At 39.1% G+C, this 19,479-nt stretch overlaps 1 protein-coding gene across 4 annotated transcripts in view; it reads left to right on the top strand.

Moving 5' to 3' along the window:
- The first annotated feature begins 289 nt into the window (after positions 1-289).
- Positions 290-19,479, top strand: part of Sik2 (salt inducible kinase 2) — a 108,412-nt gene continuing 89,222 nt past the window's right edge. For 2 of the 4 annotated variants that reach the window (XM_052760249.1, XM_052760238.1), the window contains exons 1-3: positions 290-610; positions 10,543-10,659; positions 13,691-13,754. In XM_052760249.1, coding sequence (XP_052616209.1) covers positions 476-610; positions 10,543-10,659; positions 13,691-13,754 — 316 coding nt within the window. In that variant the 5' untranslated portion in view covers positions 290-475. The remainder of the gene's footprint in view (positions 611-10,542; positions 10,660-13,690; positions 13,755-19,479) is intronic. The other 2 variants (XM_052760255.1, XM_052760243.1) reach the window with 1 other exon arrangement.

The raw sequence follows: 19,479 nt of genomic DNA, 5'->3' as shown, positions 1-19,479 counted from the left end.
CGGGACGGGTCGGTGGCGCAGTGCACCCTCCGCTCGGCCCACCAGGGCTCGCTCTTGCCCTTCTGCTGGAAGGCAGGAGGAAAGGGGCGGAGCCGACGGCGACCCCGCCCCCGGCCGCGGCGAGGCCCGAGTAGGCTGAGCTGGGCGCCGCGGCCGGAAGCACAGTGCCCGCCCGAGCCGCGCGCCGCCCCTCCCTCCCGCCACTGACGTCGGCGCTGCTGCGGTAGCCATGGTGACCGGCGGAGGCCCGCCCCCGCCCCCTGCCCCGGCCCCCTGACGTCGGCGCACGTCAGCGCCGGCGCGCGCCTGGCTGGGCCCTGTGGGGCGGGAGGGAAGCAGCTCTGGAGCGAGAACCGCGGCCGTCGCCCAGAGCCTAGAGCCGCGCCGCCCGCCGCCCTCCTGCCCGCTCCGCGCCGCTCCGCGCCGGCCCGCTCGTTCGCGCTCCAGTTGCCGTGTCCTGCAGCGGGGGCCCAGCATGGTCATGGCGGATGGCCCGAGGCACTTGCAGCGCGGGCCGGTCCGGGTGGGGTTCTACGACATCGAGGGCACGCTGGGCAAGGGCAACTTCGCCGTGGTGAAGCTGGGGCGGCACCGGATCACCAAGACGGAGGTGCGGCTCCGGGGTTCGGCGGGAGCGTGGCGTGGTTGCGCCCCGGGCGGGGGACGGCGGGCCTGGCACTGTGGGGACCGCGGGGTGCAGGTCGGGGGGGGTTGTCCCTGGGAAGCCACACTGGCTTCCGTCCCGAGCCTCCCACCCGGGGACCTGGTCTGTGGCCTCGGCTCCCAAGCCCAAGTTCCGCGTCTTCCCGGCTTTCGGCTGGGGGTGGGGTGGGAGGGGAAGTCTCGGTGCTCCGGGGCCGCGCGGGGACCAACGTCGCCGGCGGGAGAAGGGGACCGGCAGCTCCCGGACTTGGCGGACGCGGCGCGCGGCCCGGACCAGGAGTCCCTCGCTGCTGGGCGAGGAGGGGGCGCCGCGGACCCGACCGGTGCGGACGGACCGCTGTCCATTTTCTCTGCTTTGGGCCCACAGGATCTCTGATTCGGTACCTGACTGGCTTGATCTCTTGCCGGAGGTATATCTAATACTCCAGACAATAGAACTGGTTAAAAATGGTCATCTCAGCTCTGCACCGTCGTCTGGGGTTGTCCCTTTACCAGGTGTGCATACTGGCTCCAAGCACGCATTCCTTAAGCCACATCAGATGGACTACTCCGAAAGCCCTCAACTGCTTCCTTGCAGTGACTCCAGCATCCCCCTCCATGGAGCATTCTAATGCACCGCACATATTTTCTCCCCAAGTCTCTGTTCTTACCTAGCCCACCCCCTTCCCTCTATTGCCTCAAGCTGCTCTCCTCGGGGTCTCTATTTTAAGACGTGCAAATTAAATACCTTGGAAAAAACGATCGAAACAAAACCGGTTTTTAGACTACAACCTAGTGGTTTTGACGTACTCTATTCTGCCTTGTGAGTGCCACTGGAGTTTCACAGGTTTTCATTTTCTCTCCCCAGATTTCATCTCGTCCGGGTTTTTTCCCTAGTACGTTCTTAAGAACGTTCTAGCCTTTGATTGTTAGAACTTTTCTCCCTAGGATGACTTACGTAAGGTGAAGGGCATTTAAAAGCCTGAGTGTTTTCTTAGCAGTTGCTCTTAAGTTTTGCTTCATGTCCATTTTCATAAAGGAAGATATGTCTGACAGGTCTTCACTTTTTGTTTTGCCTCACGGACCACCTAAATCTGACTTCTTTAGGACATCAGTACCAAGGTCAAAAATTTTCCTTTCACAAATTTACCATTGTTATGAATCTAGATTGTTTGTAATGATAATATGAGTATATTGACATTACCAAATTTTTGCATAGCTTAATATGATCCCAGCACTTTTTTTAATGAATAAAGTTGTTTCGTTCTTGTAAAGAGCTATGGCCAAATTGTCATACCTTTGCCTCTGTGTTAAATAAAAAGGAAATATCTTAAATTGGTATCTTTTTTAGTCCTTTTCAATGACTGTCAAAAATTTTACAGAGAGTCTGTGAACTTTTTGGTTATTTTGTTCTGTGGTTGGGTACCAAATCTGATAGTTCGTTCTATTTTTTCTTATTAGCAATATTTAGTGGTCAGCTCTTATTTGTCAGAGTTGAGTTAAAGTGGTATATGAGAGCTGCTTAAGCGGAGCTCATGGTAACTGACACTTACTCTTAAGGGTCACAGTTCTCATGGTGTCCCTTTCAAACTGATATTTCTTAGGAAGCAAGCTAGGGGGCACTGTGGAGTAACACTGCCTGTGACTGTCAGGTCACATTTGTGATTGAAGACACCTGTCAGATCATGGCAGAGCTTGCAGATCCTAAAGTGTGTGTGTGTAGTATATGTGTATAAAATTATTTTATGTTAAAAGCTAAAAGTTTAGCCTAGAGATTCCTCTTCCCTCGTGCTGTTCTATTTTTACAGTGGGCAGGTATGAGCATTTTGTGGTAGTTTTGTGATTGCCGATACTAAGGCACAGAAAGGTGAAATGGTCGAGCAGTTCTGTAAGGAAGTCTTCGTGGATGTTTCAGTTTGCAGAGGGTTCTCTGAAGTTTTATAGGGAAGTTACATGAAGACTTGTTTAGTAAGAGCATGGATTCAGTTTCTAAAAGTATAACATTTGTTTTCAGTGAGTTTTTTCTTTAGGAATAATATTTTTTATTTACTGAATATTTGTATCTGATAAATAGAACCACCATGCAAACTGTAAATAAAATAGTGAAAATTTCAACTCTTACATTATTTTAGATTATCACTGCTTAACATACTATATCTAGTTAATTACAGTGAGAACAGTTAATATAGTATAAAGAAAACTATTAGCAAATATGATTGTGTTTCCTGCTTATGGAAACTCCTTTATATACTGTATTTTAGCACTGTAGTTTTATGTGTTTTAGAAGAATCATTTTTAGTGTGTGTGTGTGTGTGTGTGTGTGTGTGTGTGTGTGTGTGTGTAAATAAGGGTGAACATGTTGCTCAGAGGACAACTTGCAGGAGCTGGTTCTCTCCTTCAACCATGTGGGTGCTCAGATAATCAGGGTTGGGATCAAGTGTCTTTACTCTGACCATCTTGATACCCCCTGAGACAAATCTTAGGGCTTAATTTAAACATTCAAATTATGAATACTTTTATTTTTTATTGGCTCTTCTTCATCTTCTGTCCCATATCAATCATGAAAAAAAAGATACATATTTTTGTAGTGCTTGGGAGAAGTCTGTTTCCCTTTTAGAAGAAAATAGTATACAAAAGAGACATTGATTTTGGTCTAAGCTATCAAATGACTTAACACTAAAAAATATAATTACGTCATCTGAAGCAGTATTCATGTGCTAGCTCTCTGAGTAAATTTTGCACACAAAAGGGAAGGCAAGGGGGTGGTAGAATCCAGCTTCCTAATGTAATACTTCATAAAATCTTTGCAGAGCTGGTTTATGAATTACAGAAGCTAATTTTATAAAATTAGCACAATGGGAAAAGAATAACACCATTTAGGCTATTAAACTATTTTGGGCAATAGTGGTTGCTAGCTTTCTGTTCTATGAATGTCCTTAAGTAGTGTTTCATAAATACTTTATTAGGAACAACTTTTCCTGTCTAGTTAACTGTAGAGTTAATTCGAGGTGGGGTTGTTTGGTTTGTTTTTGGTTTTTTTTTTGGTCTAAGTAAAATTCTAGGAAAATTACTTGTATCTGTAAGCACCCCATTTTCTATTAAAGAATGTTTAGTACAGCAAATATTAAGAATAAAGGAGAGCATGGTACACCAAGAGTATATAGTTTCCCCACAAGTGGGGATACATTGTTCTTAACATGTCACATTGCCTTTTAGTATTTTTAATGCATTGTTTTTTAGATGACGGCACATGATCCATGTCTGTGTCCACACATTTTGCTTATTGTATATAACTTTTTAACAGCATTTTAGTAGGTTAGAATTCTACCTTGTACATAACCCATTTTACTTAGGACTCTTACTGAATATTTTATCATGTCCAGTTTTCAACAACTGACAGGGAACACAATTGTGTATATAAGTCAGTGTCTGCACCTTAAATGTTTTTTAGAGAGAAGAAATTGCCAGTAATTTTCAGAAGACAAATTACTAAGTGAGAAGGTATAATTTTTACATTTGAGAATTTATATTACTTTATCATGTTTATTATTGAAAAAATGTAAAAGTACAGATAAATGAAAATAATTACCTATACTGTCAGTACCCAGAGATAACCATCATTATTATTTTTCTTCAATACCATACTTTTTGTGTTGCTTACCTCCGAAGTCATATGAAGGGAAATATTTCAGAAAGTTACCTTATTCGTAGCCTCTAGGGGTTAGGCTGCTTACTTACCCCTGAGAGAACCTGGACTCAGAACGACTGTCAAAGCCTGTCCGAAAACTGCCTTTGTGCACTGAAAAGTTTTCTGTGTGCATTCTGCAACTTGGATGTTCAGGCATAATTCACAGACCTTAAAGTGTAGAATTTTTTAATGCTTTCCAACAGCAAAGTTCAAAATTATGTTTTTATAGCAAGGGTAGAACGAAAAGGAAGGGTGTATTAACCCGTGAGCATGGTATTTTTTTTATAATTAATTTTATTTTATGTGCATTGGTGTTAGATCCCCTGGATCTGGAGTTAGAGACAGTTGTGAGCTACCATGTGAGTACTAGGAATTGAACCTGGGTCCTCTGGAAGAGCAGCCAGTGCTCCTAACCACTGAGCCATCTCTCCAGCCCCTGGCATGGTATTTCTTTAAGAGGGCTTTTAAATACAGTTGGGTTTTAAATTTTGCTTTGACATTCTACAACTCTTTTCAGTAGCCTTGGTATTAGTCTTATGCTGCAAAAATACTCCAGATTTCAAGAAGTAGCTGTAATAGGAGGACCTGTGGCCAGATACCTTGGCCACTAATGTTTGAGTCTAGGCTTGTATGTGATCTTCTCTTGGATATTGAAATAGGACTCTGATTTGTCATTGGACTGTTCTCTAGTTTCTTGGCCCTCAAACAAGTAATAATTGGCAAATTGTTTTGCTAAATATTATTAAAATCATCTCTTCTTTCGGGGAATGGAAAACAAATATTCACAGTAAGAGCTGTATAATTTTAAAATTTTAATTGTGTGTGTGTGTGTGTGTGATTGTGTGTGATGTGGGGAGGGACATGTGCATGCTATGGCACCATGGCACACATGTGGAAACCAACGGACAATTTTGAGGATTCAGGTCTCTCCTTCAGCTTTTACATGGGTCCTTGGACTTGAACTTGGGCCATCAGACTTATATAGCAAGTGCTTTTACCCCCTAAGCTGGCCCTGAATTGTGTAAATTTCTCTGCTCTGTAGAAATTTTTAACTTTAACAGAGTTTAGTGTGTTCTGATTTTAAGTTCTCTAAGGAATTCTATCTTGGCACCAGGCAATTAAGAAAACATTTATTTGGAAATCATGAAACTGGCCTCCTTGGACTCACATGATGACATTTGATTTATGACCCACTGCTGATTACAGCATCCTTGGCATCAAATGGATTACCAAATTCCTTATGGTACCTCTTTTTCCTTTTTTAGTAGACCTTTCACCTTTCCTCCTACATCTTTTTTAAGTGATTTCTGTAAAAGTGTTTTCATTTAAATATTCACATAAAATACTTTCTATCCTTCAAAGAGAAATTTTCTTTATATCCAATTACGATAGTTAAAAGATTGGAAGACAAAAGGGAATTTCATCAGAAACTCTTTATTTTAAAAAATTTAAAGTTCTTTAGACAGATTAAGAGATGCATCTTAAGTAAATTAAACTAGAGACAATCCTACTATGTTTTAAGTTCTTAAAAGTAAACACTGTCCACACGGTTCTGCCCAGTTACAGAAGTTAGGCCTGCTCATTATAGCCATTGGGGAAAAGCCTAGAGAAGAAACTAAAGATTCTCACTTCTACTCTCAAAACTCAGGAGATGGAGCAGACCCTCTTAATTCACTTGTATGTTATACGTTTGCAATATAATAGATGTCACTGTGCATATAACCTGTGTGTTTTATTTCACTTGTTATTAACATCTACAAGTTTAAAAAAATGTCTAAGCCAGTGGTTCTCAACCTTCCTAATGCTGCAACCCTTTAATACAATTCCTCATGCTGTGGTGACCCCCAAACAAAAAATTACTTTCATAACTATAATTTTGCTATTGTTATGAATCGTAATGTAAATATCTGATATGCAGGGTATGTGATATACAACCTCTATGAAAGGATCGCTCGACCCCCCCGCAAGGAATTGTGACCCACAAGTTGAGTATCACTGTCTAAGGCAGCATTAGGAGGCATCTTGCATGTCACTCACCGTATTTTATTTAACTAACTTGCTATCATGAAAATAAAGTGCTCTAAGTGCAGTACTCTGAGTGTTCCAGACATTTGTATACCTGGTTGTTTCCTCAGAGCAGTTCCATCACAATGGAATTCTTGGATGGAAGAGTCCATCCATTACCTATCTTATGGCCTGAGATGCCACAATACCCTCTACAAAAGGTTTAATTACCATTAGGAAGAACACTTTAAGGAATACTACTCTATTGGGTTCTTTTTTTACTTTTATTTTCCAGTAGACAAAATTGCTTGCATTTTCTTTGCTTTTTTAATTTGTATTTCTTTGATTACTTGGATTGTGGTATTATGTGATGGCTATTTGCATTTCTCTTGTAAATAGCTTTTGTTGGTGTTGTTCTTTGGCTCTCTTTTAATTGCTTTGTCTTTTGTTTTAGAATTGTTGAAACTTTTTAAAGTGGGAAGTTATTTTGAATCACTTCTTTTATAGTCTTAAAAAGCCTCAGTTCATATAATTATTTTCAACTGTTTGTATTTTTGTATTTAGTGATACATTTAATTTATTTACACGGAAGTCCTTGTCATTAATTCAGATTATTCCCATTGGGTTCTTTTTCAGCACCAAAGTCCTCAGGCTTAGTGGAATATGTGATTTTTAAGGTCCTTTATAAAGACTGTTGAGTTGCTTCCTAGGAAACTTATAATCTATTCATATTCATACCAAATTTCTACAAAAATGGCTTTCTCATCAAAACTTAGTTCATGTGGGTGTCTACTTTTTGCTAATATAAAAGTGAAAATGGTATTTTTTGTTTTAAATTCACAGTTTCCTGAGTATGTCTATGGTTGAATAGTCAGCTACTTTATATAGGGTTTAAAGTAATAGCAATCTGGCCGGGCGGTGGTGGCGCACGCCTTTAATCCCAGTACTCGGGAGGCAGAGCCAGGCGGATCTCTGTGAGTTCGAGGCCAGTCTGGGCTACCAAGTGAGTTCCAGGAGAGGCGCAAAGCTACACAGAGAAACCCTGTCTCGAAAAACCAAAAAAAAAAAAAAAAAAGTAATAGCAATCTTTCTGATTTCTTATGTATGTCCTCCTGCTTTAGAGAGGAAGCCTTGCTTTTGCTTCTAGCGGAAGGAATACTATTTTTATTGCTGTAAATCCACTTTGTTTTTAAAAGACTGTGTATATAATGGAGTTAAAGAGTTAAATGATTCCATTAACAAAAAAGAGATCTTTCAGTTAACAGAATCATTTTGACCTTCTTGTCCTAATTTTAGAACTATTAAAAAGTAGGGAGTGGTATGCAGAGAAACTAAGTTTCTGCTTACCTTTGAAATAAACAGAGACTTTAAGTATGCCTTTGAGAAATTCCAACTTTTTTTAATCAGTCACTCTCACAGACAAGATCAGTTCCTTGAGAATAGGAATCCCTGTCTGATTGTTTCTGTATCCGAGGGATAGTATTTGGCATACAATAAATGTGTGATGAGTGAACTTTTTTAAGTAGCAAGGAGATTGAATTTGGAATAGAAGACATGAGGTTGTATTATCTGTCTGTCTGTCCCCTCACCCACCTTAATTTGCTAGAGTTTTAGAACCTTTGTAGATGATGTGACTTTCTTCTTTTGGGAGATGAGTGGAGCCAAGAAAGGTTTTTGGGATTTGGACAGAGGGCCTCATGCATGCTAATGTGTAATGCCTTTTGAATCTCAGTTTCATCAGCTTCCACTTATCCTACTTCTTCCATTCATTTGACAGAATTGAGAGATAAATGAGATAAAATGCTTTTAAGTATCTTGTAAAATTAGGAAGTGTTATGCAGTTGGCAAAGCCACTGTCATTATTACTGCATTTCTGAGAAGTTCTTGGCAAAGAGCTCCGTCAAGCTCAGCAGAGATCCTTGTGGATCAAAAGTTCCACTCTTCTATCTGAGCATTAACTGGGCTGTTTCTGTACCCCATACATTTAGATGTGGTTATGTGACTGAGTTCTAACTAATGAAATGAGTGAGGCCTGCCCATCAAAATCTCCCAGGAGGACCATTGAGAGCTTTTTTCTCTTTTCTGGCTAAAATGGAGACAACCTTCAGAGCAACTTTGGAAACCACACCTTAAACATGGGAAAGCCTTTTTATGCCTGCTAATAATCCCACCCATCTTAGCCTGCTATAAGATCAAGACATAAACTTTTGTTGTGCTTGAATCATTATAGCTAAGTCTGTTAAAGCAGTTAGACTGCCCCTGCTACAAGGATCCTGGAAACACATGCCTTTCTTTTTTTTTTTTCTATTTTTTTTAAATATATTTATTTTATAATGAACTTAATTTCACATATCAGCCACAGATTCCCCCGTCTTCCCTCCTCCCACCCCCCAGCCCTCACCCCTATCCAACTCCCATTCCCACCTCCTCCAAGGCAAGGTCTCCCCTGGGGAGTCAGCCCAGCCTGGTAGACTCAGCCAGGCAGGTCCAGTCCCCTCCTCCCTATACCAAGACTGAGCAAAGTGTCCCAGCATAGGCCTTTCTTTAGAGAAGCATAATCATCCTACAATTGTCGTACATAAGGAGTAATGGTGTCCAACTCGACTTCCAGGAGACCCAGTGGCTTCTGACTTCTGCAGGCACCTCCTTTTACATGATGCACATGTACACATTTTCAAAATTAAAGCTTGAGAAAAAGATATATACAGAATTTTTTAATAAAAATAACTATGCTTTTTTGGGTTTTTTGAGACAGGGTTTCTCTGTGTTGTTTTGGTGCCTGTCCTGGATCTCGCTCAGTAGGCCAGGCTGGCCTTGAACTCACAGAGATCCACCTGGCTTTGCCTCCCAAGTGCTGGGATTAAAGGCATGTGCCACCACCACCGGCAACTATGCTATTTTTTTAATGTGATTCCTTTTTCTCAAATTCTGTTATATGGTTTTGACCTATCTTATAATAGAAGCTTCTTGTTGGTGAGAAAGGTGCTGATGTCTAGACTTCAGAAACTGTAGAAATGACATTTCCTTGAAACATGATGTCTCTGAAACTCCATGTTACCTTCCTAAAGAAAGTTGAAATTCCAACGTGCCCTTGCCCTTTCATATGGGCAAGTTTTTATAAAAGTTACCTGAAGTAAGTGATCATCCTGGATTCTGTCATATCTTATTAGTAAGAATGGGGTCCCTTTAAATGTGTGGGTTGGAGGAAGTTCACTCACAAGGTTAGAGACACTTGCTGCTTCTCATAGTGAGCACAGTATTTTCACCATCAGCCCAACAGAGGCTAAGCAGTGTCTGGAATTCTGTCTGCTAGAATGTGAAGAGCACTTCAGAATTTCCTTAGAACTTACTAGAATTCAATATGGGGAGTTTCCAGTTACCAAATATCTTATTTAAATCAGATTACCTTATTCTAAATCTGTGAATTTCTAAAAGTTAATGTTTTTTAGTTACATGGAAAAAAAAAACCCATACAGTTGTTGTTTCTGAATACTTAATCATTCACCTTCAAATTCACCTTCTTTGGATTCCTGTTTAGTTATGACAGAATCAGATCACATTTTCTGAAGTTAAACTCTTTGAAAGTTAAAATTAATATAGTTATTCACATTTGAAGTTTTGTGTTTTAGTTTGTTAGTAAGTTTTATATCAAGTGATATTACTTCACATAGATTAGTTTTAATATTTTACATTTCAGGTTTTTCTTTTTTCAAAAACGTACTTTAGTGGGGAGGATCTGGGAGGAGTTTTGGCAGGGAAAAGAATATGATCAAAATATATTGTATGAAAAAAGGTTAATAAAATTTTTAAAAGGCTTTCAGAGAGTGGAGAAAGGTCTATCTGTATATTCCTTGGATCCTGTCACTTTTCTAGAAACTGCATCTCAGCTGCTTCCCACCTGGCAGATACTCCATAGGTCATTTACAGTGAGATCATTGGCTGAAAGTGCTAAGACTTTTTCAGTTTAAAGTAACTTGGAAAAGTTGTTTTCCACAGCACACTAAAAACTCTGCCAGACAAAAATCTATTGTGCATTATAAATAGTAGAAGAATAAGAAATGTGTGTTACATAAATGAACATTGAATTAAGCTTGCTATCAGTGTCACAGACATCTACAGGTGACATCTCAGATATCATTTGCTAAGTCTTAACTGGAGAATGTTAACCATTGTGTATTAATTGTGTCTATGTGTGTTCTGGGCTACAGGTGGCTATAAAAATAATAGATAAATCTCAGCTGGATGCAGTAAACCTTGAGAAAATCTACCGAGAAGTACAAATAATGAAAATGCTTGATCATCCTCACATAATCAAACTTTATCAGGTATGACTTAGCCTTATTCTCTTTATGCTTTTCCACATTCAGGTGTCTGTTTTCATTGGAATTTTTACTTTTATGCTAGCTTTTCTAGTCTATAAAAGAAATGTTTTCTTAAGCTAAATGTTATCTCTTTCTATATATTTCAGTTTGTAAAAAATGGAACTAGGAAGCTACTTGGCAATTTAACCTTCAGTTGTCTTTTAGATTACCAGCTAACTGTTAAAAATGGGCAGTTGTCCCTGAACTTGCTGGATTTGATTACCAGCTAACTATTTTAAAAATGGGCAGTTGCCCCTGAACTTGCTGGATTTGCAAAGGTGGTGGTACCATAAATAAGAATGTCATATTTTTGTTTATTTGAAAAGCTACTGTTTATGTGTTATGAAATACAAAGGCTAAAATAGTGTATTGCTCAGAGACAAACCTTGTAATATGTAGATTCATGTCTTTTTTTATGAGTCATAAAAATAAGCCATTTTTAATCTGTTTTATTAAGAAATTTTGTAAAGTAAACTGCATATAAATTTAAGTCATGTTTTAAAAGGAATGTTTTCTTGGATTTTTAAAAAGCAGTAATTCATGTTTAATAATCAATAAACTATTTTTAAAAGTTCCTGTTAATTAATGTACCATATCTTTAAATTGAAAATGGCTTTTAAACTGAAAGGTCCCAATATGCTGACCTGTGACTTTGATGCCCTGTGATAGGTATACCCATGGTATGCTGGACTTAATCTGTGTTAGTTTGTAAGACCACCTGATAAGTTTTCAGAAGTTTTATGAACGGATAAATATCACATTAGTAGCTCAAACTCAGCACTTGTTTATACATAGGAATGAAATTAAAACTCAGAGCCCTTTTCTCAGAGGGTCAGTTTGCTATCACACTACTGCACTCAGGTGGACTACTTAAATGTCCTTGGGATTGTCAGAAAATATTAAAACTTCTAGTTTTATTTATTATGTCCTTGAGTGCATTTTATACTGTGATACACATACATAATTTGTTCTCTTTAGATAGATAGATTTATACATTATATGTATATGTATACACTTGTAAACAATGTTATTGATTGAAAATTCCAACTTATAAAGTTGGAAACCATCAGCTTATGCTAAACCTGTAGCAGGAATCTTAAAAGTTCTTATTAATAAAACAAACCTGGGCCACGTATTGGGGTGAAATGCTGGATGATCAGAGAGACAGAACAAGCCACAGCTAACCTCACCTGGCCAACTCCTCAGCTGGTCTTGTTTCCTCAGACTGGAAGCCTCTGTGTCCTCATCCCAATGGCTCTCAGCTGAATTGCTGCTCAAAAGCCTGAATGCTTAACCAGGCCAAATGCTTCTAGTTTTTGGTCCTCACGCCTTATATATCTTTCTGCTTTCTACCACCACTCCCTGGGATTATAGGCTCGCTTTCTGGGATTAAAGGCGTGTGTCACCATGCCTGACCTTTTCCAATGTGGCCTTGAACTCACAGAGATCCAGAGGGATTTCTGTCTCTGGAATGCTAGGATTAAAGGCGTGAGTGCCACCATTTTCTAGCCTCTGTATCTAGTGGCTGTCTGTTCTCTGACCCCAGATAAATTGATTAAGGTACACAATATTTTGGGGAATACAATACTACCACATAAGCCTTCTATGCATGCAAGAATATATATATGGTGTCGCTCAAAATATTTCCTAAAATTCCAAAACTGTAGAGATCTAATCCAAATTTACCTCAGATTTTCCCCGTAAGCATTTGTTTTATGTTCTATAATCCTTTGAGCTGTACTCATGAACCATGTTCTGAACTGATTCCCAGGGTTCACGTGGGACTGCCTGCTGTATTTGTCAAGTCGTTACTGTTTGATTTTTTAGTTCCAAATTGTCAGCAGCTCTTATTTACTTACTTGCCTTATTTGATGAGGCACCGTCCTAAGCCTGTATTTTAGTGCAAAATTAGCTTGCAGCCTTTCAGTAGACAACTATGAAAAGGGTGTTAAAGGGCTAGAGACATAGCTCCTTTGATAAAATATTTGGCATGCAAGCTAGATGACCTCAGTTTGGTACCTAGAACTCACACAAAACTGGGGACCTGAGTTTGATCTCCAGAACCCAGGTAAAAATGACAAGAATAGTGGTACACACTCAAAATCCCAGTGTAGGGAGGCGGACACATGGATCCCTGGTGCTTGCAGGGCCACTCAGCCTAACTAATCAATGAGTTTAGTACAAAAAGAATCCCTGTCTCAAAAAACAAAGTGGATGGCTTCTGAGGAAAACCTGAAGCTGACCTCTGCCTTGTACACATTTGCACACATGTGCACACACACATGCATAAACATATACATGCACCCACACAAACATGCACATAGACTATCACCCCCTCCACACACAAAAGTATACAGAAAAACAGTCTAAAAATTGCTTATCTTGAGTCTAAGTAGTGTCTGTTCATACAGCAGAAAAATCAAATTTGTAACAATGATACACTTTCTGAACCTAGTAAAGCTAATTTAAATGAAAATATACAGCAGTAGAGCTGTGAAGAAGCAGCTTGCAAACAATGCTTTAAAATTACAGTCCCTTGGAACAGTATTAACTAAAGTATACTAGGGAAGAATATCAATACCACATTGTGCTAGGTCAGCTAAACTATAGCCTTGATAACTTAGCACTCACAGCCTCAAGTGAAGAGAGGATGGAAAGATCTTCAGAACTTCTTTCGCCTGTATTCACCTCCTTAAACTTGAACAGGAATGCATAGGAATCACTTTTGTTAAAATGTCAATTCTAATTCAGCAGTACTGAAATCAGGCCTGAAATTCTGTATTTCTAGCAGGTACTAGCAGCTGCTACTGCTGGGGCATGGATCCTCACTTAGAACAAGGATCTAATATTCACAAAAATGGTAGGATGAGTATATGAGGCTTGCAAAGGTTTCGGGCTTCTGAATAGTTCATAACTCCCTCTTTCACTAATATTTTAATTTCTGTAACCCTGTAGAATCCTCCTGTCTGACTAATGTGGGATCGTTTATCAACAGGTAATGGAGACCAAAAGTATGCTGTATCTTGTGACAGAATACGCGAAAAACGGAGAAATTTTTGGTAAGTTTTTTCTTTGCTTTTTTGTAACTTGAAGAGTCACTAGCCTGCATGAATGGGGTACTTCATATTAATTTTTCTGATTATTTAAGAATTGATAATATTTTAAGTCTTAGACTAGAATAAAGTGCTAGGTAAGTTAAAATATGGAATATAACTTATTTTCTTACATGATATTAAAAGTGCTTCTTAATTTTCTTATTTGTATTAGAGAGTAGATAGTAAAGGATAGAGAGAAGCGTGTCATCTGATAAGAGAAATTTTATTTCTTTTTACTTTTTACCATTCTGTTTATTGAGTCCTGCTATGGCTTAGCTTTGGGGAAATTCATTTGTAGCCTGTGTGTAATCTTGTGGCTCTTATGCTTAAGTCAGGCACTCATAGTAGCTGTAAGACCTCAGCTTAAGAGGACTGTTTCCAGGCATTTGGCTACTCTCAGTTTGAACTATGATACATAGGTTGCTATGGACATTCATGTTGAAATCTTTCACTTCCACAGTCTACCCTAAAGTAACATTTGCCCCTGACACATAGTGTAAGAACTTTAAAATAATATACATCTGCTTTGCCCTGCTTGACCACTGTGGTTTTGTCATATTGTACTTGGGTCTATTTTATAAAATAAAATGTAACATTGGTTTTAGTGGTAAATCCTTTTTAGCAGATATTTCCATTTTTTTAAAATCTTATTTATCAGAAGATACCATTTCCACATTCTTCTGTATACATAATTATTTTCACCTTTATTTCTTTGAGAGGATGCATAGTTTCATGCAGGGTCATTTTCCTTTGGCCTGAAGGATTTTCTTAGTATTTCTTACAGTATGAGTGATGAAATCCTTCAGTTTTTGTATGTCTAAAATAGTCTTTATCCTTTTCTGGTATGGAGGATTGAACTGGGGGTAATTTCACCAATTTTAATAATTTGATGATAACATGCTTTTTGTGGTTTTCCTCAAGATTCTTTTGTTTAGTGATCACAAGCTGTTTGGACTTGTAAATACAGTATTTTCATTGAATTTAGAAATTCTTCAGCCATTGTTCTCTTAACTGTTATTTCTGTCCCACCTCTTTCTCCTCTCCTGCAGAGTCTAGTCCAGTCTCTTCTTTTAAAAAATGTCCTTTTCCTATGTCTCATTTTAGGTAGTTACTCCTTCTGTGTCTTCAGGCTCACTAGTCTTGTATTCTGCAATATCTAATTGAGTTTTCTAGTTAAATATATTTTTCACCTCAGACACTGTATAAATTACAGTTTGATTGGAACCGTGTGTGTGTGTGTGTGTGTGTGTGTGTGTGTGTGTGTGTGTGTGTGTGTGTGTTCCATGTCTTTGCTTATTTTTTGAACATCTAGGATACAATTACAATAACTTTTAATATACATGTCTGCTAATCTCCAGTATCTCTGTTCAACTCTGGATCAGCTTTGATAGGCTACTGTTCTCTGTTTTGCTCATATTTTTCTGCTTTTTTACATGAAAGGATAGAGGGATGGGGCTGAAGGACTAATGGTCAAAGAAAACCTCACTGAAGTTTGCGCAAATATTTGAAAGCACGGTTCTATACATATGGAGAAAAGAAGACTATCAGGATATAGAGAAGAACAAATGCAGAGTCCCTGAGGCCACAGAGTTCTTGGTATGTCTAAGGTTTAGCAAAGAGGCCACCATGACTGGAGAGAGGAAAGCAGGAGGGAGCAAAGAGAAAGACTAGTAGGAGATGCAGTCAGAAAGGTAAATGGGAGGAGGAGTAAGGAGCAGACTTAAGGACTTGCATCCATTGTAAAGACTTCAGCTGCTACTCAGATTTTCAGTAGTTATTCTCATTAAGATTTCAGCATGCTGCTGGAGAGATAGCTCAGTGATTAAGAACACTGGTTGCTTTCCCAGAGGACCCAGGTTCAATTCCTAGCACCTATGTGGCAGCTGGACTGTAACTCCAGTTCCAGAGAATCTGACACCCTCTCTGGCCTCCATGGATACCAGGCACATGTGTTGTACAGACATACGTGCGGGCAAAACACCCTTACACATAAAATAAAATAGACACAAGCAGACAAGTGACTGCCTGAGTTAGCATTTTCAGATCACTGAGACACACTGCTATTTTCAGAGTAGATTGTAGCTGGAAGGTGTAGAAACCAAAGATCCGGTTAGAGGGCATTGAAGTAGTTGCTGACAGCTCCGTTTAGGATGTAAAGTAGTATAGGGATCATCTCTGTGTGTGTGTGTGTGTGTGTGTGTGTGTTTTGCACACATATAAATGTGGACGCACAGATTGACATCTTTAGTCACTCTACACCTTTTTAAATTTGAGGCATGGTCTTACTGAACCTGGAACTTGCTGTTTTAGCTTCAGTGGCTAGCCAGCCAGCCCCAGAGATTCAGTACCCAAGCGTTGGGATTACAGGTGCAAACCGCCATGCCAGAATTTTATATGTGTACTAGGGACTTAAACTCAGATCCTCTCCTGAACCTGTTTTTATATGTGGGTGCAGAAGATCTGAATTCAGGTCCTAATGCTTGCATAGTAAGGGCTTAACTGGCTGAGCCGTCTCGCCTTTAGCCTTCAGTATATATTTTGAAAGTAAAACCAATTCAATTTCTTGTCAGGTAGAGACCACTTACAGTAGTGTGTGTAATTATGGGAGTAACCAAGATCTAGTTCCTAAGGCACTCAAATTAAAGAGTTAGGAAAAAAGGAGAAAGCCCCAAATGAAACTAGAAAGGAAGAGAAAATGGTTTGCTGGAAACCATGTGAACCAAGCAGTCTCAGGAGGATGATCAAACCTCTATGTCAGGTGACGCTGGTAGATCAAGAACAGTGAAGACTGGAAATTTACATTGCCATTTTGCAGTAGTGAGAGCAATTTTAGAGGAGCATCTGAACCAAAAGCTAGATTAAAGGTGTTTAAAGAACAAATAGAAGAAAACGGTGAGTGCAAAATCCCTTTTCAAAGGAGAGAAATGGGGGATAGTTCATAGGGTCAGTGAAGTCAAGAGAAGGCTTTATTAGGTCTTGACCCATTTTTAAAGCACGTGTGTGTTTGTGTGTGTGTTTGTTTGTTTTTCGAGACAAGGTTTCTTTCTCTGTGTAGCCCTGACTGTTCTGGAACTCACTTTGTAGACCAGGCTGGCCTCAAACTCACAGAGGTTCGCCTTCCTCTGCCTCCCAAGTGCTGGGATTAAAGGTGTGTGCCACTGCCACCAGGCTAGATTTTGTAATTTTATTAAACTAGAAATGGTTTTACATGTTAGGTGTCATTTTTATGAAAAGGGGATGGTCTTAGTTTTTCTTTTTGTGGAGATCTTTGAAATAAGCTTGAATCACACTCATATATAAATTGAGGCATACTTTGTGGACTTTTACATAAAAAGTTTATTCTTAATGTAAATTATCAATTTAAGTTCTGAAACGGAGAATCTGTTTTAGATAGAGAAGTTGGACAGAGAGTTTTAGTTAACTTTCCACTGTGGTACAGTTCATCTGAGTGCTGAAGCCAATGAGTAATAGAACTTAATTTTAAAATATGATGAAATCCTTGGATAATATTTACTATTTAGAATGGAAGACTCTAGAGGAATCAGAGATCATTTAGTACGATTTATTTTTATTTATTTTGGCTTTGTCGTTTATGTGTGTTGCAGCCCAACAGAACTCAATGTCTTTTCTCACAAAAACTATTTCTCTCTCTCTTTTTTTTTAACTTGACTTCATCATGTGCCAAGTCTTCTAAGCTGGGATCCTTGTGTCAGTATTGATTTCATCATCTCCTGCATCCCTCTTCAGATGATTTGAAATTCTGCCTGTTGTGCTTCCTATATGTCTCTGAAAAAACATACATCTCCCTATCCTCCTTTCTCCCCTGTGTGTAATATGCATTTGTTTAATTGATTCATTTAACAAGGTCTCCACAGTGTTTCCAGAATTATCTGTTTTTCTCCACCCCCTTTCTTTCTCCCTCTCTCTTTCTATGTTTGAGGCAAGGTCTCACTGTATAGCACAGGCCTCAAATTTGCCATTCACCAATTCTTCTGCCTCTGCCTCTGCCTCTGCTTCTGCCTCTGCCTCCTTCAGAGTGGTAGGATTTAATAGTGTACCGTTATCCATGATCAGAGTATCTTTCTAAAACACAAACATAGTCATGTTAGTCATCCTCATGTTCTAAGTTGTTTCAATGACCATTAAATAGAGGTGGGTGTGGAGGAAAGAGTAGTTTTGAAAGTAAGGTAATGGCATAAGAACAGTTGTTAGGAAAAGATTAATTTTCATGTAGCTTCTATATGTGATAATATGCAGTTCAAGAAACATCTACCAAATACTGAAAAATATGTGTAAGATTTCAAATGAATTGAGCCAAAAATGTGTTAAGTCAGCTGGAGATGTAATAAAAAGTAGTATATAACAACAGTATTGGAGTATGTATTTTGCTATATGTTATTGTTTATCTTTCAGACTTAGGACTTTGGAATCACCTTTTACCTTTACAAGTATTCTTTTAGACCTACTCTGTGTTGGGAGGGTGTGTTATTCCTTTTTATTCCATCTTTTTTCACTCTCTTATTTGTGTATTTAGTTGGCCTGCAAACCATACTGTGTTCTTGCAAAATGACTTGAAATTGAATCCTTCTGTTTCTGCAGTCATCACCCTGATCTAGGCTTTCATCACCTCATGTCTCAATTTGTGAAGATCTCATGTTTTACCATACCCTATTTCTTCCCCAGTCAGTACATTTCAGTGTACTTTGTTCAATCTTCCTGAAATAGCTTTATTATGTTACAACTGTGTCAATAGCCTTCATGTACCTCACTGTGCTTAAAAACTCTCCAGTCCGTACCTCAGTTAGCTGCATTAACTAAGTGGTCATGCCTAGCTATTCCTTGCATAGTTTCTTGATAATCATTAGTGTAGACAACCAAATTGCAGATTATATTATCTGCTTTAGTTAATAGGTCAACTTTTTTTCTCCTCTCCCCTATCCTCCCTCTTTCTTTCTCTCTCCTTTTTCTTCTCCCTCCTTCCTCTCTGTTTCTATGCCCCAAATTCTAATTTTTGGAAAATGTATGTGCTAGTGTAAGAAGTAAACTAATTTTTCAAGGTTTGTTGTTTTTACTAGTCTGCCCTCATTTCTATTGCCTACTCTTCCTCCAAGGCAACCACATTCACTTCTTTAGCTCATTAATTTGGATTTATTTCCATTTCCCTAATATGCTTATATTTCTGTTTCTAATTTTCCTTTTAAGTACAATATTTTCAGTGCCCCATGAATTTGTCCCCTATGTGTAAAGAAGTATGCTAAGAAGGTGTGTGGGACCAGTTGTAGAAGACCTTGTGTATTAGAATAAGGGGTTAGCATTATTTCTTAGAATGACCATCCTTCAGGCCAAAGGTGATAGTATATGAATGGATGTTTCAGGAAGATAACCCGGTGGTGGTATAGAGTCTGAAGTTGAAGGAGAAGAGACTATTTAAGAGACTGTTTTGTTTACATGGAAGGAAAGGTCTGAATTAAGATGTTAGATGTCAGAATCACATGAAGAGATTTTAAGTATGAAATATTTCCAATTCTAGCCGGGCAGTGGTGGTGCACGCCTTTAATCCCAGCACTTAGGAGGCAGACCCAGGCAGATCTCTGTGAGTTCAAGGCCAGCCTAGTCTACAAAGCGAGATCCAGGACAGGCACCAAAACTATGCAGAGAAACCTGTCTCGGGGAAAAAAAAAAAAATTGA

The sequence above is a fragment of the Peromyscus californicus genome, unplaced genomic scaffold (assembly GCF_007827085.1).
Source record: "Peromyscus californicus insignis strain IS unplaced genomic scaffold, ASM782708v3 Scaffold_11__1_contigs__length_118956290, whole genome shotgun sequence".
Classification (NCBI taxonomy): Eukaryota; Metazoa; Chordata; class Mammalia; order Rodentia; family Cricetidae; genus Peromyscus; species Peromyscus californicus.
The sequence above is the reverse complement of the archived record's forward strand: the minus strand, read 5'-3'. Positions and strand labels throughout refer to the sequence as shown.